General features: G+C 39.4%; 1 protein-coding gene across 2 annotated transcripts in view; it reads left to right on the forward strand.

Moving 5' to 3' along the window:
• The window catches only part of ADCY8 (adenylate cyclase 8), a 124012-nt gene extending 110378 nt beyond the window's left edge, over positions 1–13634 (forward strand). For both annotated transcript variants that reach the window (XM_027645671.1, XM_027645672.1), the window contains 4 exons: positions 3657–3803; positions 9164–9256; positions 11461–11575; positions 13060–13634. In XM_027645671.1, coding sequence (XP_027501472.1) covers positions 3657–3803; positions 9164–9256; positions 11461–11575; positions 13060–13547 — 843 coding nt within the window. In that variant the 3' untranslated portion in view covers positions 13548–13634. The remainder of the gene's footprint in view (positions 1–3656; positions 3804–9163; positions 9257–11460; positions 11576–13059) is intronic.
• The last annotated feature ends 10303 nt before the right edge of the window (positions 13635–23937 follow it).

The following is a 23937-nucleotide window of genomic DNA, read 5'->3' on the forward strand; positions in this document are numbered from 1 at the left end:
TCAACAGAAGGAAATATATGGACCTACTAGAGCAAGTCTAGCAGACAGTCACCAAGATGATTAGGGAATTGGGGCACATGACATATGAGGAGAATCTGACAGACCTGGGATCGTTCAACTTTAAGAGCAAAATGCTGAAAGACGATGTCATTCTTGTCTTTCAGTACCTAATGGGTGTTTATAGAGAAGAAATTATTAGAGGTCTGGAGCATCTCTCTTATGAAGAGAGACTGCAGGAGCTGGGCCTCTTTAATCTGGAGAAGACTGAGAGGGGATCTCATTAATGTATATAAATATCTCAAAGGTGGATGCCAAGAGGATGATGCCAGACTTTTTATGGTACTGCCCAGCAACAAGACGAGGAGCAATGGCCTTAACTAAAACACAAGAAGTTACACCTCAACATGAGGGAGAACTTCTTTACATTGAGGGTGACAGAGCACTGGAATGGGCTGCCCAGGGAGGTCATGGATTCTGCCTCTCTGGAGACATTCAAAACCCACCTGGATGCATTCCTGTGTAACCTGCTTTAGGTGACCATGCCTTGGCAGTGGGGGGTTGGACTGGATGACCTCCAGAGGTCTCTTCAAACCTGTGATTCAAATCTGTGATTCTGTGAATACAGAGCCAAGATCAGCCCTCAACTGAAGAAGGCCATGAAAGGCTTGACCTAGTTGGCCCTACTTTGAAAGAAAACTGTATTAAATGACATTCAGAAGTCCCTTCTAACCTATGAGTCTATGAAGATCTATTATTCATAGAAATGACATGTGAATTTAACAGAATGTCTGTGCAAACTTACAGTAGCCCAGTGTTGCAGAAGTACTATTAGAGCCCTGCTGATGATTATGGAAGCAATCTGTGCAACAGGCGGCACCAGACCTGAGGTTCTCGTATCTTCAGATACAAGAGAACATTTTTGCCATTTCATATTGCCCCTGAATTTCCTCTTTATGGCAATTAACAAAACACCCATTTCAGAAACATAGTTTGTGGCTATGTTCCTAAAAAGTGTTTGCAGTACACAAAGAAAAATATGTTAAAGGAGCCTATGGATATTCCTAAGACAAAGTTTGAAGAGGAATAAAGGAAAGTTCAGAATTTGTTTCTGAAAGCAGCAGTAAATCACTAACTTCTTGTTTGAAATAAGGCAAATGCATATTATAATATTATCTGTAAATAAAGTCTACTGTATGATAAAACTGGAATATTCTCACATAATGTTGGAATAATCTTTTAGAAAATGGGGAGATATTTTGCAAGATTCACATTGCCAGAACTGACATATCTTTCATTATGCAGCAATAAGACATCAAGGCCACAATTTTCTGATTGTACATTTTGGAAATAGACATAGCCAGACAAATTAGACTGCACAATGAGGAATCATTGTGTTCTGATTTCAAGTGTCACCTAGGGAAGGATGACACAGTGAGAAGCTACAAGAAAAGGTACTTTAGAAATCAATCTCTTGAGAAATTTTACACTCCGTGGGTATTAAACTGCCATAAAAACACTGCTCTGCACATGAGAAAATGTATGTGTGAAAGCAACAAGGTTAAAATGTTTCATTGCAAATGGAGCAGACCCCGACTCCAACCAAGAGTGTATTCTGGCATATCTGCATCATGGATTTTCAGGAAATAAGTTTCTTATCTTACACTTTCATGCACATACAGTCATATGCATAATAATCTTCAGAAGTAAGCAGATGCCCCATGGCTCACTGCTGATGCTTCAGTAATTTGCCACTGAATTCAATTCCACCACCCCTGTTTTTTGTAAGGCAATTTCCAGAGTAACTATACTTGTGGATGATTTATGTATGAGCTGGCAGACTGTAACATCTACCAGATTTCAGTACAATCAATCCTGCAGTTCATGTCTGGCCATTAAGTTAATTTCTCTGCTCTCAAAAAAATGAATTCCCAAATGTGTAGTGTAGCATTTTCTCATGGAAGTATTATTTCTGTCTTGATGCTTCTTACTAAAAATAGAGGACCAGAGCAGCTGAAGGCTCAGCCAGTTGTTTTCTATCTTCATGATCTGAGGAAAGAGTATGCCTGAGCATGTTCGTGCGTCTCCTAGCACATATTGTCAAATCTTCCATAAACATCCACAAACTAATTTGTGTATTATCTTTCTCTATACTCATAAAACGGAATAAGAGTGTCCTTAGAGTGTGGCCTCCACAACCCTGAAGATTTTCTTCCATGAAAGACAGTGTAAGGGCAGGAAAGGAATCAATCGTGTTTTCTCAATCAAAGCTTTGCAGCGACTTCGCAAACTGGAAAGATTTCTCCACTTTTACTGTGGGACACTTTGTTAAAGAGCCCAGTTAAGTAGCAGCATTAATGGCATATTAAAGTGCAGGCCTGGGATTCAGGATGCTTTTCTAGGGAGAAGCAGGATTAAGGAGGAAGAGCCTGAAGTGTTCACACCAAGTGCACGGCAACCAACAGTAAATCTTTTTAATATGAGACCAAAGCACCAAAATTTTTTAAAGCCACTACCAAGAACATTGAGAAAAAAGTATTTCAGGTCAGAATGGCAGGAGAAAAGTCCCAAAACAGAAATGGAAGTGTCCACCATTGGGTAAAACTGAATCTTGGGAAAAATTGGGTAAAATTGAATCTTGGGAAAAAAATCAACAAAGGAGAGTGCATATGGTAGTGGTATATTACCAGGAGTTACTGTGAAGCTCTGTCCTTGGCATTTTTAAAGTTGAAATTAATTTATTCCTAAAAATTAGCTTTAGTTCAGAGAAGAACTGTCCACATGTTCACACAGGTAATGGCACAAAGCCCTCCATCAGTATCAGAGTGAATTATATGAATAATGTAAGTGGGAGTTTATTGCAGGGCATACTTTGTCCTAATAGCCTCCTGTGACTGATCCTTTATAAGCTGCTTTCTGTCCCCAGTAACTCTACTATCACCCTCACTTCTGTTTCTCTCTCCTTTCAAACCCTATTAGCAGGAACATCTCCCCGAGCAAGGCAACCAAAGAGCTCCATAGTCACCGTACAAGAACCCCAGTTTACCAGAGAGTAAGGGTTCTCTGAAACTTGTGAATAAACAAACTTGTAAAGAGCTGCAGTAGTTTGAAGTACAAATTATCCACCAGAAAATGTGGTAATTGAGAGTATTTTTTATAAAGACGTCATATTAGACATTTTAAGTGCTCTCATCTTATCCCCGTCAATAAATAAATTTATAAATATATTGTCATTTACAAAAGTTTGAGACAGACTTAAACAATAATAAATAGCAAATATTAGGTTCCTTTTACTCGTCTAAGTGTTCGGTTATTTGCTATTCATACTTGCAAATGAATCCTTCATTTCTTCAAGTCATTCCCCTTATAAATTAAAAGGGAAATTTCTATTTCATTTTTGCTGGTGTAACCCCTTGATCTGAGAAGCAGAAGGAGCAGGCTCTCAAAGAAAGGGTAAACCCTGCATACAATCTGCAATAAAAACATAAGAGCTGTCAGCCTCATCCTGTTGAACTTGGCTAACACTTCATACATTAATGCCAACATCAGATATTAAGGTATTATGCATGGAGAAAGTAACAAAACTATTTTAATTGCAGTTAATTACATTTTTTCCCTATGTTACCACTTCAATTCATCATTATTCATTGTTCTTTTAGGAATTATACTCTCAATCCTATGATGCTGTTGGTGTGATGTTTGCTTCTATTCCTGGATTTGCTGACTTTTATTCCCAGACTGAGATGAATAACCAAGGAGTAGAATGTCTGCGCTTGCTGAATGAAATCATTGCAGACTTTGATGAGGTAATACCAGCTACTAGAGAAAACCTGATAGTGCTTAAACAGTGAGTTCTAAAATATAAAATATCTCATCCTAAATTATCAAATTTAGTAATTATTTTGCTTCCAATAATTGACTGATTTTTTTTTTTTGCTCCAATTAAAATTGTCTGGTTTGGTTTTATGCCATTCATCTTGCCAAACATTGATCTGAATGACCTAGTGAGATAGAGGCTGAAAGCAATACTTGAGTGTAAACATCCATAAGTAAAAGCTCAGATCTGTGTAACTAGAAGAAGAAAATGCCTTAGTTCTGTAGAAGAAATAAGTATGAACATATTTCAGCAGTTCTGGAAAATAGTGGTCTAAATGCAAACAGATAAAAATGTTGTTTTGAAGGTACTGGTTGAATGGACTCAATGAATGCTAAAGGTAAGATAGTGCCAAGTTAAATGCAAAGCACAGAAGTAAATGTTGGGTAGAGAATGAAAGGTAGTGGTGATATATTAACTGAGGAGAATTGTCTGGTCAGGGATTTTAGAGAGGTAAATGAAGTAAAGCTGCTTGTTTTACTTAGGAATTCAGAGTTGAAGGGAATTTATTTTTTTTTTAATGGAGACAAAAAGGAAAAAGAATTTATTTAGGTATCCTGTCCAGGTAATTTCAGAAAAGGAGCTGAGGAAGGGATAAGATAAACAGGAGAAGAAGAATCAGATTGCCAATGTAGCTATTGCTGGGTGGAAGTAAAGGAAACCTGGTAAGTAAGGAGGAATTTGCACACTAAGTATTGCATACTCTGCTAACTAGTTAGTAAGGAAGCTTAGACAGGTGGTATCAAGCCTTGCAATGAGCCTAAGAGGAACTGAGAAAAGAGACAAAGCACTAACCAATGAAGAGCTTTGAAAATACTTCAAAACCAGGAAGGGTGCAAAAATGCTGCCAAAATTACCTGGCATAGGGAATTTTAACCTGTACACTGCAAGCAGTTTTCAGGAGTGTGTAGCCCTCCTCAGCTTCCTGAGTAGTAGAAACAGAATTTGAACCATCTCTACTTATCAGTGAGATTGGATCTGTGTGCCAGACTGGAATGGTCCGGATGGAATAGGGAAGGGGAAAATGTGGAACCGTTGGTCTGTGACTCCTCATTCTGGGCACCTCCACAGGGAACGTTCATAGAGTGGCTGCTCATAAAACCAGGGTTAAGATCACCAGACTCTGAGAGACACTGAAATTGAGAGTTTATCCTTATAATTGGTGCGATACTAAAACCATTAGTGAGAAGAATTCACAGGGAATGTATTCCTGTGGATTTTGGTAAAGAACAAAATTACTCTCCCATGAAAAGAACTCTGTCACCTGCTAAGCTCCTGCACTGCTTTCCCTATGGGTATAAATACCCACTTCTTACCTCCGAGATCTTGCACAGCTGTCAGCATGCTTCTTGATTAATAGCTTTGTTTTTCTTTCCAGATCTGATTAAAATGATTACCGCTCAAACTTAAATTAATTCATGGCAATAGTCTTTGCATTAAGATATTTTGTCATGCACGTTCACGCAATCTTCACAATAAAATTCCATTGTTGCTGTGGCGATTACTGAAGACAAGGTTTTCATCAAAACCTTAACGCAATATTACTTTCAGGTCCCTAACACCGGCTCTGTAATTAATAAAGGACCTAATTAGGGACTGTATTATGTCCCAGACATACTTTGTTGAATAATAGGTATGTTCTTGGTATGAGTATTAAATGAAATTATGTGATCCCCTGCTGACTGCTAACCTACTTGCAGCATGGTCTCGTCATTAGTTTATTCTGTCTAAGCAATGTGAAAGGTGATATGCCAGAAAAATCAACTCAAGTGAGTAATGTTACCTATGGAAAATGAACCAAAAGGCATTCTGAGCATTCAGGGCTATCAATGATTCCAGGTAAATATTGAGTGACACTACATGACGTCACTATTCCTTTTTTTCATTATGCTCCTTGCCAAGATTTTCTGCTGTCTCAGTACAGTCCAGGAAGCAAAACACACGTGCAGACTGAGAGCAGAACAGGTCTGTGACCCATGGGAAAACTTTGTTCCTCAGCATCACGTGAACACCTCTGTAGAGATACTCCAATGCAGAAAGCACAGGAGAGTAAGACACGGACACCTGATACCATTTGACATATCCTGATTTGAGAAAACAACACGGGATTTCAGCTGCCATTACCAGAAAACTCATGTTGTTCTAGAGCAAGCCGTTGGAGGTTTTGGAGGGAAGTGTGCTCTAACATACATGTTTAGACAACTGAATTCAGTTCCTAAGCTCAAATCAGATTCTACACTGTGAGTCCCCTCTTTTCATTACCGAGACAATAGTATTAGGGATGATCTGTCCATAGGGTCAGGATGATGTTTCTGAATGAAAGGAGAGGTAAAAATACAAATTGAAACAAATTGAAAAAATACAAATTTCTGGCTTGGAAAATGTGATAGGTGCAAAAAAAGGAAATCTGGAAAATAAGGAAATCTTATTTCTTCTATTTAGAGGGTTTTCCTTGTTACTGCAAAACAGTGGGGTTACAGTCTGGGTCTGTTATTTTGCTTTCCACGTAATGGATCTATGTTGGACAAAGCCAGTCAAACAAAAAATAATGAATGGTGAAACAGAACCTGCCACTGAAAACTGCATGGGGTAGGTGCCCACAGAGCAGTCAAGTTGTGGCTGGGTGTTTCTTAGGGAGCTGGGGGAACATGGTCCAAAACTCAGTCTTGCAGAGTAGGTGTTTGACTCTTCTCAAAAGACAGCCTCCACTCAGGGGTTTTTCCCTCACGGTTCACAAATCTTTTGACTTCCAAGTTATCCAGTTTTCCTCTCAGCTGAGGCAGAATTGGAGGTGTTGGTTTCTGGACTGACTAAAAGAAACAAAGAGGAACATTGAAAATCTACTTTTATAATTACCTATTTTTTGTATGACTGTAGTCTTAAGACACATACAAGGCTAAAGTCTTAGAGAAGTTGGACCAAAAATTAACATTGGAGCATTTCTCCTGAAATCATGAGTCTTGAAGGATTTCTTTTAAAATGCAATATTCTTTCTAGCCTTTTTAATCTATCATTTATGTCTCTTAATGTTACAGTTGGGATTTGTGCTTTAATAGGAGTTTTCTTGTTCACAGTTGGGGTTTTTTCCTCACATTTTCTTTATCCTGCAGTGATTTACATAATGAATATGACAACAGGTATTAATATACTATGTTGCCACAAGCAGAGGTTTCAACAGAACACTGGATCCTCTTTTCCGATTTCCTTTGATTACCTTTCAGTTTTGTGCCATGTCCTGGAATATTCTTTTTTTTACTATCTTGTACATGTTATCCCAGGTCTAAGCTCCCTACAACCTTGGCTGTGCAAGAATTGTAGCATCAAGCTTTTTAGGTACAAATCACATTCTAGTGTTTGAAAATGTTCCGTGGACTATTATGGTAAATTAGCAGTCTATTTAAAATGTAGCAAATAGCAGCTGATTTAAGACTGAGTTGGAATATCTTTCCCCAATATCAAAATCCATCAACCTGTCATACTGTGAAGAAAATAATTGGTAAATAGATTGTTATTTGAAAAAGGAAAGAAGCTATTGAACAGGCCAGATATAGCAAGGGGGGGAAAAAAACGAGATTTGGAACAATAATGAACAAGGGGTAAAAAGACAACCTGAGATCATTTTTTCTAAATTATCTCACAGACAATAGTTTCCTTCTTTCTTAAAAAGAGTAATTTTAGATATTTATTATATGTTTTAAATTAGTGTTCTGTTTGCTGTTACTTTCAGCAACCATGAGGAAATGAAAATATAGACTGTTTTCATCTAAGATTCTTTTCTCCCCTTGCCCACACACCTGGTGCTCTGAGACTGCTCACAAAGGCAGAGCTGCGAGAAATGATCTTTAAGAGAGCAGTTGGAAGGGCTGCCCTTGTAGGAGGGAAAGGTACATCATGGGCTTTTCTGGCAGTTTGAAGAAAAATGAGAAGCAGGTCAAGTTTTTGGAGTTTCCTGGCTTGGATGGGAGCCATTAACCATATGGCTTTGTATTCCCTCCGCTCAGTGCTGAGCAGCCTCCCATTAGAGACAGATGGTGCAATATCTGCACACGAACAGCAAAGCTTCCAAGACCCCAGTGCTCCAGCTGACGTACACTGTGGTTAGTTCAATGGCAGGGGATATTTCATGTTATGCCTTTGGTATGTTTCTCCCTTTGAATTAAATAATCCCCTTAATAGACAGGAAATTCCAACCCACAGAATGGAAAAAGAATGCACAACAGTGTATGAAAAATAAGGGGGAAATATTTCATTAAATTCTTGCCTGACCACAGAAAGACTTTTTTTTTTTCATTTAAACCACAAGTGGAGACTTTAGAACTGAAAGTTTGAAATTCCTTTACTTTGTGAACTGATTTTTTTTTCCCAGAACTTGCTAACCATATTGATACCTGCATTCATTACATACCATACAGTTTATCACAGATTCCCGGAGTATTTGGCATTAACATCAGCAATAAACATTTTAAAAGCCTGTGATGAGATGACTAATGGCCATGTACCACAGTCTATTGTCATTGATTGAGTCCACATCCTGAACTCTGCTTAAGTCTTTCAAGGAATGCAAGACTAGTTTCTATTCCATGAAAATCTTATGTTAAGCCATAAATATAGACTTGGAATAGGGACCAAACTGTCACTCCCACTTCACTCAGTGCTTCAGTCACTAGAATAAATTTATTCTTCCTTTTCCAGATTCTCAAATTCTTTATACCTACTTAACACCCATAGAATCATAGAATGGTTTGGGTTGAAGGGACCTTAAAGATCAACTAGTTCCAATCCTCCTGCCATGGGCAGGGACACCTTCCACTAGACCAGGTTTCCCAGAGCCTCATCTAGCCTGGCCTTGAACACTGGTCTCATCACCTGAATTGTTGCTGTAACAGCACTTAATTTGTAAACAGAGTTCCTCCAAAAGAGTTTTAAGAACACTTTTAAGTGATCAAATCTTCTTCTATTCACACATACATACACAGAGAGTTTGTCTTCAGTAGTAGTCAGTGATCATACCTCAAGAAATGCAGGACTCAGATGCATTTATGTTAAGCTGGAATATGTGTGTCTTACATTAGCCATTACGGGATTTACCAAACAGCACAATTTGGTTTGAATGCACTCTGTGAGTAGGTGATGTTGCAAAGTCCCAGATGACTGTGTCCCAGAACCCAGAATAAACTGTGTGCCATGACCAAATGGAAAATACCACAAGTGTAAAGATTCATTTTCATACCTGTATAAGTATTTTGTGTTAATAATTACAAAAGTAACAGTATTTTTTTACATATGTGTTAGTTACTAGGTGAAGAGAGATTTCAAGATATTGAAAAAATTAAAACAATTGGCAGCACATACATGGCCGTGTCAGGATTATCACCTGAAAAACAGGTAAGAGAATAGTTTTCTTTAAGAAGCAAAGCTTGTGATTTGTCTAACCATTCATATCATAAAATATTAGTGTTATCTTTGTGTTGCTCATAAAGCTGTTTTGGCTAAAATAAAATAGACATTTGGGGCTTCTGGTAGACAATAGTTGCACTTCTTGATGAATTGAAATGCCATCTTCTGCTCGGAACAAGAACCATATGGATTCTTTCCTCAAATTTAGGTTTATAGGAGAAAAAAACTTCCTTTCAATCACACCAATATGAATCTAGATCAGGTCTATCTATATCTTCAGAAATACTCTGAAGTCATCACTGTAACTCAGACTGGAACATGACTGACAACCTTCAACAATTGATGAAGACAGAAGATCTATTAACTGACAGCATCCTTATGCAAGTGTAATGCTGCATTTGTACTGTTTTGTGACACAGCTTATCTACAGACAGCACAATAACTATACATCAGCAAGAAAGCAGACCATCAATTCAACTGAAGAACAAGCAAAGCAAGCTGAGGGGGAAATCAGTCACAGAGGACACATACACAGTCACAGCCATAAACCTCAGATAAGTCAGATGAGAGAAATACATTATTAATTCCACACAAGAACTTGCCTGGAAACAGGGTCTCCAAAGGAGTTAGATGAGGCTCTAAAACACATTCAGTGAGAAGTTGGCTGTTGCTCAAATCTGTCTTTTTGGCAACTGGTGCCTCTCCCCAGGGATGAGCATCACAAAAGGGGTGTGTTGCCCTGGATCAGTCCCAGATTGAGAATCAGATCTGCCCACGATGATCACAATTGCCAGAAAAGCAGAAGCCAGATTAGCAAGAGCTTTATAAACTAGAACTTTTCCATTGTTTTTCTAGAATACATTATAAAACACATGGAGTGTAACTAGCTGAGCATTTCCCACCCACAGAATAACAAGTGCTGCTGACAGCTAGAAATCCACAAAACTAGACATGCATGGGACTGTTGATTGTTCCAAGTCAAAATATTTCTGTGTACAGATGGGCAGAGAGGGACTGAACATCAGGGAGGTAGCTGGTTATAGCTACATGGCTCCTAACCTCTTCTTTTGATCCTTGAGGGAGATAAAAATCCAAAGGGAGAAAAGCTTCACTGCCTTTCCGAGACTGATTAACTCATCTCTTTTCTTGAACTGTAAGAGCTTAATGGAATTTTAAAGTATGTTTGAGATATACCTGTCTTCATACATATATGTCTGCCACCTTATCAGCATCTAAGAAGTGTAGGCTGCTGAGGGAGGTTGCAGTGCTGCAATCAGAATGAGGTTGAGGACAAAGCCTGAGCACAGTGTGAAAAGAACAGGGTGATGCCAGAGAGAGGTTCAACACTGAGGATGATGAAAACTGCAAAAGAGCTGGACTGCATGACCCATAGAGAGACTTGAACTAAAAACTGGACATTCAAAGAAAGAATTACCTTGCTTCAGAACAGATGACATGATATCACACCATCACTGGGCCAAACACATAGTTGTTCCTTACTCCACTGCCTCCCTTGAGAGTCCTTGCCCCATTATCTGCTCTGTTTGTGTTCGGGAAAGACCAAAATCCACTGCTGGTCCACATCTGTATATTGACTGCCCTGTAGGAATCAAAATGTAGGGGAAAGAGTGGGAAGTGACTTGACTGCCCTAAGCAAAGGTGATTAAGGAGCTACAGAAGAGCCTTTTATCTCTCCCTTAACTGGTCCCAGGTTACTTGGCTTTCCCTGTTGTTCTGTCATTGTTCCATCCCTGAGAGCACTGGAATTGGTGCTTTTCCTGGGTGACAGTTTCAGCAAAGAAGAATCACATCTTTCACTTCTTTTGCTCTACCTCTTGCTTACATGGGTCATCTCTGGTTCTCGCTAGTTTTTGACCCTTGCACCTGAGCTATCTCAATCCTCTTTCTCAGCCTTAGATTTCACATGCCTTTTTAATTCTCATGATTGTCTGTGAGATTGTTGATGGGAAGTTATTTTCTTTGGTATTTTACACCAAGTTTCTCTCTATCCAGGTATACAAATGTTGTAAGATAAATGGGAAGCATTACCATTAATAACACCCTACCTCTCTTGGATCTAGTATGTTGAGGCTGTTCTTATAGATTCCAAATTCAAATACTTGGCACTTGGTAGGGATGGGTGGGTAAATGCAAAACATTTCTAACATATTGGTCTATAACTTCTTCCTCAGCAATGTGAAGACAAATGGGGACATTTGTGTGCCCTGGCTGACTTCTCCATAGCTCTGAATGAAAGCATACAGGAGATCAACAAGCATTCATTTAACAACTTTGAACTCCGTATTGGTAAGCATGGTTCAAACACAAGAATTAAAGTGGGGTTTTGTCTGCAAGGAGCTGACTCCAAAGAGTGCACTCCAGGGGCAATGCATGGATGTGTACAATTTAGGAGAGTCCAAATACGTAATCCTCTGTTTTCAAACTGACTTCATCCTAGGCAAAATCGGAAACCAAAAGTACTCCATTTGCCTAATATTGGCTCTGACTTGGGGATTGCACGAGTTCAAATTTTCAGTGAATTGTGAGTGGGGAGAGTAGTTAAGCTACTGTCTTTATCAAGTCTGGGCAAGAGATCATAGATATAACACAGAAAGTGATCTAGACAGCTCAGACCTAGCCCCAGGATTGGTACTCACACAGTCTCTAATTAATTTCCCTGTCTAGGATTCTTCTTCAGTAAAGGGGTAGAAGTAGCTTCTTTTAAACCCTGAGAGTAGTACTTTAGTTTTGCACAAAAATTGAATTTCAGTTCCAATCTGGCCAGTGGCAGCAGCTCTGAATCGCTGTGATAGGGAGCTATTATCCTGGATGGGATGTCTTGGATGGCTAATGGAATGGGACATGAAACAATGGATATATGACACATAGAAGGAGTAAATCTGAAGATGTACATCTTCTCATGCTGATTGGATCACTGGCCAAAAACAAAAACCGCATGGAAGAAACATGTCATTTACAACCCTGCCATAGAAAATCTGAAGTATATTCAGCAGTCACAGCATGGAGGGTCACAGTACCACTATCTGATCTGCACTTCCTAACAGTTTTGAATGCAAAACTCTCAGTTCCCAAGATTTCTCAGAGAACAGGCATCCACTCTTAATAAGTGTGGATCACTTGCAAAGATTTAATAGAGCGTGAATACAACACTCTTTGGAAATATTTCTATGACCATTTCGAAAAAATCTTTTTAAAAAACCCTGAGAAACTAAAACCCTTTTCCCAGAGATGTGTCTTACAGTCTCACTAAATGTATGTTTAAATCACTGATACAGAAAAAAACAAGTTATTGCTTGTCTTGAATTTATGCAACAATCTTACAAGATACAGTCATTATATAACTTCAGAGAATGTTTTAATATTTTCACTTCATCAAACATAAGAATGTAATTTCCTGGCTGTATAACACTAACAAGGTTGCCTTCAACAAGGCAGAAAGATCCTTCCAGAGAAATCTTTCTTACTATGTGAGAATAAGTTTGCAGGAACTTTGATAATAATGTGTACAATACAGATGACACATAAGTAATATGATTCCATTGACACAGATGTCCTATAAAATAACCCTGTGGATATCACTTTTCATGTTTTCTAGCTTTTCCAGCTTTTTTTTCCCCTTAGTTTCTTTATATATACACCTCTTCCTTGACCTCAGAGATAAGTGGATCTGAACTAGTCTTCATCTGGTTCTTAAGAGCAAATATGGTCTTTAACCATCCTTGTATAACCATTTATCTTCTCAATTTTTATTTTTTTTTATTTGTTATTAGGGATTAGCCATGGCTCTGTCGTAGCTGGAGTTATCGGTGCTAAGAAACCCCAATACGACATCTGGGGCAAAACAGTTAATTTAGCCAGTCGAATGGACAGCACAGGTGTTAGTGACAGAATACAAGTGCCTGAAGAAACGTATCTGATCCTGAAGGACCGGGGATTTGCCTTCGACTACCGAGGAGAGATTTATGTCAAAGGTATCAGTGAACAGGAAGGAAAAATTAAAACATATTTTCTTCTAGGAAGAGTACAACCAAATCCTTTAATCTTACAACCAAGAAAACTGACTGGACAGTATTCATTAGCAGCTGTTGTATTAGGACTTGTACAGTCTCTTAACAGGCAAAAACAGAAACAAATCCTTAATGAGAACAATAACTCTGGAATCATAAAAGGACATTACAACCGGAGGACTTTGCTCACTCCCGGTGGATCTGAGGCAGCAGCCCAGGCAGAGGGGGCTGACAAAACTGAATTGCCATAATCAGCATTGTTTGTGTTCTTTTTTTTTTTATTATTTCTTTTATATATAAAAATAAATATACAAATAAAAAGGGTTTAATTTTTTTTAGAAGAAGTGTGATTTTTTACCGGTGTGATATTTCTATGAGATTCAAATTCCTACACTTTTACAATGGTGCCAGCATCTCTCCCCACCAGCCATGGTTAGCCTCTGAATGTCCAGACACAGTAGCCGTAGGCCACCACTCTGCTGTGTCAGCTACCTGCAGAAAGGCACAAGAATAAAACCCTGGCAGGAAGGATTTAGAACATGAATTGTGTAGGGAGTTAGTGATGGCAAAAGGAGGGAATACTGCCCACACTTTTCAGATGAAAGCAAAGCAAAAGCAAATTGAGTAGGTTCTTCTCACCCTCAGTTGCCTTCAAATAAATTTATACACATCTAAGATAGTTGCCTGGTCCCCATAACAACAGGGAAAACCTAGACCATACAGCCAAAGAATTCTAAGGCATGTTATCTGCCCAGATGTGAGGATCTGGGAGATGAGATGAATCTCGTCCTAAACTCACTGAGTCCACTGTTTGCGGACTCTTGAAAGATAGACTAAGGTGCCCTTCTCATAGGTGAGTGACTGCACTACAGGTAGATAAATTGTGTGCTGGCGTCTTCCTGACCTCTTGCATCCAAGCCAGGAAGTCAAGGCTCTCCTGTGGGCATCGAGTCATGTCTGTCATTCTTGTTTGGAGGGCTCAGACATACTGTGGTGCTCAGACACACTGGCACAAAACATCTATGAACAGATAACAGAATTACACCTTGAATGATGTGTCTGGAGACTTCAGCTGAAATAGTTCCCTGGTCAAGGAACTAATCAAGTTCTCTGGAGTATCTTTCCAGCACTCAGCTCTCAACTTGTCACCAGTCTGAGTTCTCACCAAAATGAGGGTTGTCTGAGGCTGTAAAATGAGTATGTGTTGAAGTACAGCAGGAGATAAAACTCACTGCTAAACTCCCACTCAATTGCCTCAAGAAGAGGAGGAGCAAACACTGAGAATACTCTAAATCATCTGTGTGCCAACACAGAGAAAAACCTGCTGGGATGCTACAATGGCATGCTGTGGTGCTATAAAAGGAAATCAAAAGGTGCATCAAAAGGAAGTTAATTTTTGGGGGAATGGCTACTCAACTTCACCTTGGAAAGAGTAAACACATAACTCAGGTTCCTGTTCACATTGGTTCCATGATTCATACTGAGCTGTAAAGTGCACGAATGAACCTCTCATCAAGTTGTGTGCTCAAAGGAGCTGGGTTTGTCTCAGTAAATATTATCTTTAAAGTAAATCACAGATGGAAGAGCAGAACCTGTAATCACACAGTAATCCTCAGATGAGACCACACTCAAACAATAAAGTGCAACACACCGATTCTTTGTAAATACAAAGACTTCCCTTTTGCAGGCTGTTACTTGTTCCTTAATGAAAACTGGGGCTTTTTATGAACATTGTCACTGGATTAACCTCATTTTAGAAGATGACCAATTTGGCTACGAAATCTCAATTCCTACATTTTATAAGACACTACTGTATACTAACAAAAGAGGCATCAAAACATGAAAGTGTTTAATTGTAATGAGATGAAAAATAATGCTTTCCGTTGTAAAATAATAAGGGCAAAATTTTATTGGTTGACTGCCATCTTCAGAAATAGAAAATAATAAAAATTAATTAATAAATTCCACAGAAAATTATATCACTGAACAGTGAGTCTGAACACAGACAGTAAAGAGCAGTCTGAAATATTATACCCAGTGATGATGCTGCCAGTAATTGAGGTCTTGTTCCAAACTGATTACTCCTTTGCATCCCCACAAATGTGGATTTTTATGCCACGCAGGGAAAGCTTAGCCCCTCAGCTCACCTAGACCAATGCTGATACTGTCGGAGATGAAGACAAGGAAGTGATGGTATCTGAAGCAGTTAAAATAATTTCACATTTACAGTGGCATTTGAGGCACTGAATAAGGAAGCCTTGGCTGGTTTAAATAGCTCATTAACAGCTGTCCTCTCCTTCACAGCTTATTTCTGTGCTGTATGGGTTGACTTCTGGTCCTCTAAACATAGCTAATAGCCCAGCTGAACTGGTTTTCTAATTCTCACCACTGCTGCCAGCCTCTGTAATGACAATTAACGTTGAGTGGAAGGTTTAACTAGATAACAGGATTGGAGACTGGAGCTCTGAGGGCAACTTCACTGCTCCTTAGCATGTCCCCAAATCTCCTGCTTCTTATCATAGCGACCCATGGCTTTCTCTGTTATTCCTCTCAAAATCCCCATTAGCATAATTATGTTCCCAAGAAAAATTGCCTGAGTCTGTGTTGACCAGATAAGGAGTTTGCTAAACCAGCTCATTGCCATGAGTAATTCTTTAGTGAGGAATTTCACCTGTGACTGTTGCAGGTAAATCCCTGCTTGGGACTATTTGTCTACACTTGCTGGCTATTTGTCACCCCAGCAACTGTACTGTGTTTTCCTTTCCCAAGTGTGATGATCTTACAGGTTTAGCAATGTCATTTCTCATTGTAGCATCTGTTTTCTGTGGAACATCAGCTATTATTTATGCTCTCAGTCTACTAGTTGTACTCCATGACTTTATGGTACCATTAGAGCATTCAGCTTTCCCTCACAACTGTCTTCAGGGTTTCTAGTTCATGAAGGATAAAACTGCTCATTCCAGAAGGACCTATAAAGCCAAAAGACCTAGTTATTATCCCTTGAAACATGCATGCCTGGGTTAATAAAAGCAAATTACCTTGATACCATAACTCTTTGGCCAAACCAGCTTGCAAATGAGAGCTTTCATAGATTTTCCCCATTAGGAGAAAGGAGGAGAAAGCCTTGGCAGAATCTGACTATACTCTTTGATATCACCTTATTTATTTCTATAAATACACTCTACAGACACAAACAGCAGCCACCTGCTTCCTTAGAAATTTGTACCTCAGTTCCTCCAACAAGCTCCACGTCATAAGCTCTTGTCACTTAAATGTTTTCTAAATAAACAGGCTGAAACCTACAGTTTTCTTGTCTCAAAAGTAACGTACAATTTAACCACATCAAGGGCAGTTTATGCCAGCTTTGAAGTAATCATTCTTAATCACTGAAGCAGATGGAATATTGACTATCTGGACAACATTTCTGTACCAAAATCATTACTCTACAGCACTTCAAGAACATTTTTCCAACCACCACTCCTATATTCTAGGAGTATCGGGGCAAGAGTGATTGTTTGTGGGGCAGTAAGGGGGTTTTAGTGTTGATTAATTCAGCATTCACCAATTTTTATAATATCTATTTAAAAAGTCATAGTTCAGGTACTGATACCTGTCAAGGTGTCTACTCTTGGCTCACACTTAGACTCAAAACAGTGAGTTTACCTCTACAGAGAACAATGTGATAGGTGTGATATCATTTAGAACTGTGTTCTAAGAAAAAAAAAAGATTCAAAAAGCTTTTAAACACAGGGAAAAGTGTAATTCATTGTCCTCAACTTTAGTCCATTCCTGATTATTTCACAGTTGTTTTAACATTATGAAGAGCACAGCAGAAACAAAAAAAAAAAAAAAAGAAAAACTCATCTAATCCTTTTCTCATAAGCAGAACTTCAGTTGCCTTTCCTAAGTGCAATGAGAGTCAAGGAGTTTAAGCAAATATCCAGCACAGCAAAGTGGCTGATAGCCAAGTGTCCTGTTGCTGCACACTGAGGAGCTGCAAGGCAGGGAGCAGAGAGCCCAGCTCCATGGCTGACTTGATAAGCATGCAGCAAAATGATCAGAGGAGCAGGAAATAACCACATTAACCATCGTAAATGGTACATGGTGAGCGTTATAATTGCACAGTCAACTTATTAACCTCCCCATCAATCTTTTTCTGTGCAGTGACACAATTAAGGGGTAGTGGTTTCCCCAGCTCTGTGCTTGGCTGGAGGAGGGGAAAAAATATGATAGTGGAGCGGCTGGTAGACAGGAGGGAAGGAGTAGAAATTCAATATGTATATCTGCAGGCTCTTGAAACTTACTGCAGTTTTTAAGGAATGCTCGCATTAGCTCAGCTGGAAGAAAAATATATTTCCTTGGTTTCATTACTTAAGTAGATAAGGCCTCTTTTTTATTAAAAAAAAAAAAAAAAATTCACTTGTCCATTTTCCACTAAGCTCTTTCATATATGATGGTTGTAAGTGTTACAGAGCCACCCAGAGACTGATTCATTCAGCTCGTTCATGTGAAAACAATAGCAATGTGCAGGGCTGGTTAGACAGTACCTCCTATAAAAAACCACCTCGTGCTACTTTTCCTGATTCAGATATCCCTCAGCTCAAGGTGGTTTTTTTTCTGGTTGATAAATATGTTAATATTGATATACTGAACATCTCTTTGTTTCATAGTCCATGTACTTTTTGAGGGTTTTGAAATCAGTACCTCCTTCAGCTTTGCAATATTAACTAAAAAAAAAAAAAAAGCACCATTGTTGCCACATGGAAAAAAAGAAGAGAATCAATCACAGCTGGTTTGCTGAAAATCTAAGGTTCTAAAACAAAGAACATATGTGTGAAATGACTTTTGATTGCAAACCCCACTTCCAGCAGCAGTGACAGGGGGTACTCCAACGGATATATTCAGTGACAGGATATTAAGTATCATTTTAATTAACTCATCAGTTACTTAAAATAATAAAAGTACAACAGCCTCTTCCTATTCATCATTCCTCACAGAGACTATTTTGACAGACTGTCAGTTCTGTAAGGTTCCATATATCACCAAGTAATTTTGCTTCAGATGAGTGATTATGTCTTTTGGATGTGCCCAGATCGATGTTCTAAAGCTGCATCCGGAGTCAGGAGTCACATCCCTGTCTCTGGGGTCAGCACATTTTCCTTGGGGAAGACCAAGACTTGGAGTGGCACCAACTCATTCCCCATGGCCCTGTTCCTGAGGAAGGTGAGAACAGGGGCTTGAACAAGCTGGGAGCTGTACTTTAACACTTTTTCCATCTGAATAATAGTGGGGAGAATATCCTAGCAGGATCTATCCCACAGGGTTAATCAGGTCGCTGCTTTTACAACTCATTCTTCCTTAGCAGTCTAATAACCTGCAAGTTGTTACACTGGCCACTCAGCAGCTTAGGTGTCCCAGACCTGCTGACAGGATAATGAGGGCACAGGGAATATATCCCACATGCCACAGCTGACACTGCAGTGTGTCCCTGGAATTCCCCTGGAATTCCCCTTTTCCTAGCAATTAACTTGGGAGGACCCATTATCTCTCAGAAACAATCATATGAATGCCAGCATGTAAGTTTTCATGGAACCATCTCTAACAACATACTTTTCTGTTGTTGATTTTGTCTTTTCCTTGTTTGTTGCTTCCTGCAGAACAAACAGAAATCCATCCACTCGGAATTTATTCAGAAACAAAAAACATACCTGTGTCCAGTACTTCAAAATTAACTTTCAGACACCTAACCATACCTTACTATGTATTCTTTAATTAAGAGTCAAAAAAACATCCTTATAGCTCCGATCTATTATCTTTTTTTTTTTTTTAAACTCATCCTGGAATATGCCTTCTGAATGTCAGAAAGTATTGCATCTTAACATCAACACACTGGGGTGAAGTCAGTTTTGCTCCGTGTTCCAAAGGTTAAGAAATTACCAGTAAAACTAACAAAACAAACCCCTTAATCAGTCTTTGGAGCAGAAACTGGTATCCTTCTTTAAGGTGGAAGCCACAACATCTAGACAACAGACATCCTCACCTTTGCTCTACATCATAACTTCAAATTTGGGCACCTGTCTTCTGTGTAAGTTCATTTTAGGTGTCAGGCTCCTTCAGCCCTGGCTCACAGTTTAGCAGCAGTCTTTGTTACTCTAAGGCCAATGGGACCTGGGCAGAGACTGTACCTCTGTCCTTGGCACTGGTGAGGCTGCACTTCAAATCTTCAAATCCTGTGTCTAATTCTGGGCCCCTCCCTACAAGAAAGACATGCAGGTGCTGAAGCATGTCCAGAGAAGGACAATGGAGCTGGTGAAGAGTCTGGGGTATAAGTCCTATGAGGAGCAGCTGAGGAAATTGGGCTTGTTTAGCCTGGAGAAAAGGATGCTCAGGGGAAACCTTATCGCTTTCTACAACTCCCGCAGAGGTGGTAGCCAGGTGGGGGTTGGTCTCTTCTCCCAGTACCAAGCAACAGAACAAGAGGAAATGGCCTCAATCCGCACAAGGAGAGGTTTAGATTAGATATTAGGAAAAATTTCTTCACATAAAGGGTTATCAAGCATTGCAACAGACTGTCCAGGGAAGTAGTGAAGTCACCATCCCTTGAGAGATTTAAAAGATGTGTAGACGTGGCACCTGGGACACGGTTTAATAGTGGTGTTGGCACTGCTGGGTTAACAGTTGGACTCAATGATCTTAAAGGTCTATTCTCATCTAAATAATTCTACGATTCTGACCTCAGGATCCCTAAGACCATCAAAAATATGTTCATAAACATTCTGTGGTAGGTCAGTGACATAACTGAGTCAAGCAGTATAGCTTATGAAAATGAAGGTTTCAGTGGAGTTGATTTATTCCAATGTATGAATACTTTCATGGGCCAAACCCAGTAGTTTCTTGAGACCTCTTTAATCTAGTGAAGAAAAGAAGAACAACAGTTATGATGGGAATTTAAATAAGGTCACACTGGAAATAAAGTACATCCATTTGACAGCAAACATGCCTAGCCACTGGAAAAAGACACCATGAATAACAATGGATCTGTTATCTCCCAAAGAGTTCAAAACAAGATTATGGAGACTTTTTTGAAATTATGCTTTATTGAAATACAAATGTCTGAGTCCTCTGGTGGAGAACAGTGCACTTTTCTACAATCTGTAAAATCCCACAGGCAGGCTGGATACTTCAAGCTTTCCTATATCCATGACTTTGGCATTATCGCTTCACCTCCGAGACAAAACAATCAAAACAGGAAAAGGCAAAACCCTCAGGCCTGAGAATGTTTCACAGCTCTTGCTAGTACTGAAGTACTCACTGAAGATGAGGAAGGCAAACCTTTTCCATTTCATGCATTGATCCAGAGCCTTGAAAAAACATAACTAGTTATATGTCTCCCTTTTTGAAGGCACTGGAGGCATTGCAAAACAGTGGCTTGGTTCACTGGCAGACACTCCACCAAGCTGTTTAGCTTCCCTATCACTTATGTAACTGCTTCATTGATTTTACCAAAAAAACCCTGTAGTGAAGCATCAGGAAAGAAACTGATATTGCCCCAATTGTGTTCCACCAATCCCACCTACCACCTCCCACTGAGCTGTTTGTCCCCAGTGCTCAGAGCAATAACTCCCCATAGCATTGTTCCAAGAAAGGTTGTAAGATCCACTGGGGAAGATCATTTGCTTCTTAATAGGAGTCTCTTCACAGAGGATTTAGTGAGATCTCAGGAAGTGTTTGGGGTAGTTGAGTTGTATGACCTTGGCTAAATGAGGATGTTTGTACTTTCCCTTATAACTAGAAAAGTGGCATTAAGTTAAATGACTGAAGGTTTTCTACAAGAGTAGCTTTTGATGATGATGTGTCCCTGTCATTTTTGTGTAAGCCTATCTTACATATTACATATGTAAGATATCCAGCCTGACAAAGCTTCTAGAGGCTTTTATTCCACATCCAGAAAAGCCTCTTCTGAATAGAAAACACAGGATGCAGTAAAAGAAGAATGGAAAGAAAAGCTTCCTCTCAACTTCTGTGGAGGGAAGAAAAGGAGTTCCAAATAACCCAAATAATCCAATTACCTATTTCCAACCTCCATTTCTCAAACTTCTCACAAAGGCTGACAAGACGAATGTTTCCCCTTCTCTCCCCAAAATGCACTGTTACCTAATTCTGTCACCAAGATAAGAGTAAGTTAAGTCCTGATATTTCACTTGGATTAGTAGTTCCCACAAAATGACAGAGGCGAGAGATTTGTAGTGGAAAGTCACAATGGCAAGGCAGAATAATAGTCTCTCCTGCTCTGAATTATTAATAGTACCTCACCACAGAGCACAGCCCAGTCACACTGTTCTCTTGTCTGGGGTCTGAGAAGAAGGGACCACAGTTTCCATTGTTCTTCAAACCTTTTAACACTGCTGCCAGCCCACCCAGCTATTTCACACTAGGGATAGTTTCAGGACAGGGCAGACTTAAAGATATAGCATCCTGCTCAGAGGCGTGAAATGAAGATTTCACATGGGTTATTTTGGGAAGACATTTTCAATTGCATCTAAATGGAGGAAGAACAGTTTAGTGCTCCCAAGCCACTCAGACTCTGTTAAAAAAATAGTAACATTTTTAATTATATAAGCAAACAATTGCATCTGAATTGCCATGCACCATGATTCCTTTCTAATCATTGTCTTTATGCAGTTTATCCCACAGGTTCAGTTGTTCACTCTTTTTCTAACACATCTAACAGGTTTAAATGGTATTTTTGAGGCAGAGAAGAAGCTTCTTTATGACAACAGGAAAGTACTTTGCTGTCATATGTGTCCTGGAATCATTGTGACTCATGGGAAACACCAGTAAGCACAACTAAGCGGTTTGTCAGTCAAGCATTTGCTGTGTCCAAGTAGATGGTCTAAAATATAATGGCCTTACTTTCTAAACAGTTTGAAATTTGAGCTGCAGCACACTAGAGTAAGTTATCTCCATCATACCCTTCTATGGTTGTTCCTGACCTATGTAAAAAGGTCTTTCTGCAGAAACATCTTTATTTACAACCTACCCTGTCTCCTCTGTCTTTGATAGGTGAAAAGATTCAAGGTTTGGCTGCTTGCAGGGGAATCACGAATTTGGTTTTTTACATTAATTTACCTAGAAAATATAAGACTGTATTTCTACAGCAGAAGCTCACTTTTACTCTTTGAAAGCAGAAGAAAAGAAGACACTTAAAACCTGAATCATGTATAAATGACATAGCAATTTCTTTTTGCACCTGCAGGCAGGATGTAATTATTGGCCAGAGAGATGGAAAAGATGAAGCATACACAGCTGACCAAGGTACTAATTTTGACTCCCATAGCAGTGAATAGCCTGGCTCAGGATAAATCCAGCCTGCTCATCACGAGCCAGACAGAAGTTGCTTTTGTAGGTACCCTCTTCACAACGCCACCATAAGGAGATGCAGGGATAATTTATACAGAGCTGTGGGCATTGCCTGTGGGCACAGTCCTTCAGCACGTTATGTCCCTGGTTTTACTATCTTGTACTGAAAGCATCTAGGGCTGGATAGTCTCAATAAATTAGTTTTATGATCCAACATGAAATTAGCATTTATTTCTGACCTCAGGTGCTTTTAATTTATGATCTGGACCCTATCTGTCAGTCTACCAAGTCCTGCAATTTGTCTCCCAGCCACGGAGATAGCAAATACTTTGAATAGTGGTACATAGGTTGCATTTCTTCAAGTATTCACGGAAATCTAACTCCTTCCCTGTATTGTCTGAAGACTCCTTAGTCACTTCAAGCCTTCACTCTCCTGATGCAAATCTCAGCCACAGATACATGGAATGGAGGAATGGATGAGCACAAAGTTTTTCTGGAGAAACAACCAGCTCAACCAGGACTCTTCTTCCCAAGACATACAGCAAAAAGCAACTACTGGTACCTCAGACACACCTGTGAATTTTCTTCCTAATCTGACCTCTGCTGTTGACTTTCCCTCATGATCATCATCCTGCCAGTATTGAGAGGTCACTCCAGGGACTTGGCATTCTTCATTTTGAATCTTGTACTCTTGCTGGACTGTAGCCCTCAAGAGCATGATGTTCATTACCGTGGTTGCCAAAGCACATTAGGGACTGCTGAAGAGTCTATTTCCAGAGCAATCAGATTATAACAGACACCTTTCCTGACCTTTGCTGTAGCACTTGGCTGCATGACATCAGGTTTGGTGCTGGAACACTAATATGCACATTTTTATGGAACAATTTTAGCAGATACAACTTCCCACACTTGACATTACCTGAACCCTTGTTAGAGAGCAGTGAAAATTTTTCCATTGCTTTTGGTAAGATAGTTGGTACCATGGTGAAAATGATGGAAGCTATAAAGAGCCACAGGTACAGAAATAGAAAGGATGCAAAACTGCATGCAGAACATGAACATGAGCAAGCACAGACTCATACCTGGATATCTGGAACAAGCTGCCATGAAACCAAGGTGCTTCTGTGTCTCACCTCATTTATAAGTCAATAAACACCCAAACAAATAACATGTTGGCAGGTAGTGGGAAGTAAAAAGAAACAATGCAAACTCCTTTTGGAGGCAGGGTGCTTGAACTAAATCAGAGGAATTCACTAAGCTTGCTTAAAAAATGGCTCTGGA

This window comes from Corapipo altera, unplaced genomic scaffold (genome assembly GCF_003945725.1).
Source record: "Corapipo altera isolate COAL_440 unplaced genomic scaffold, ASM394572v1 51, whole genome shotgun sequence".
Taxonomy (NCBI): Eukaryota; Metazoa; Chordata; class Aves; order Passeriformes; family Pipridae; genus Corapipo; species Corapipo altera.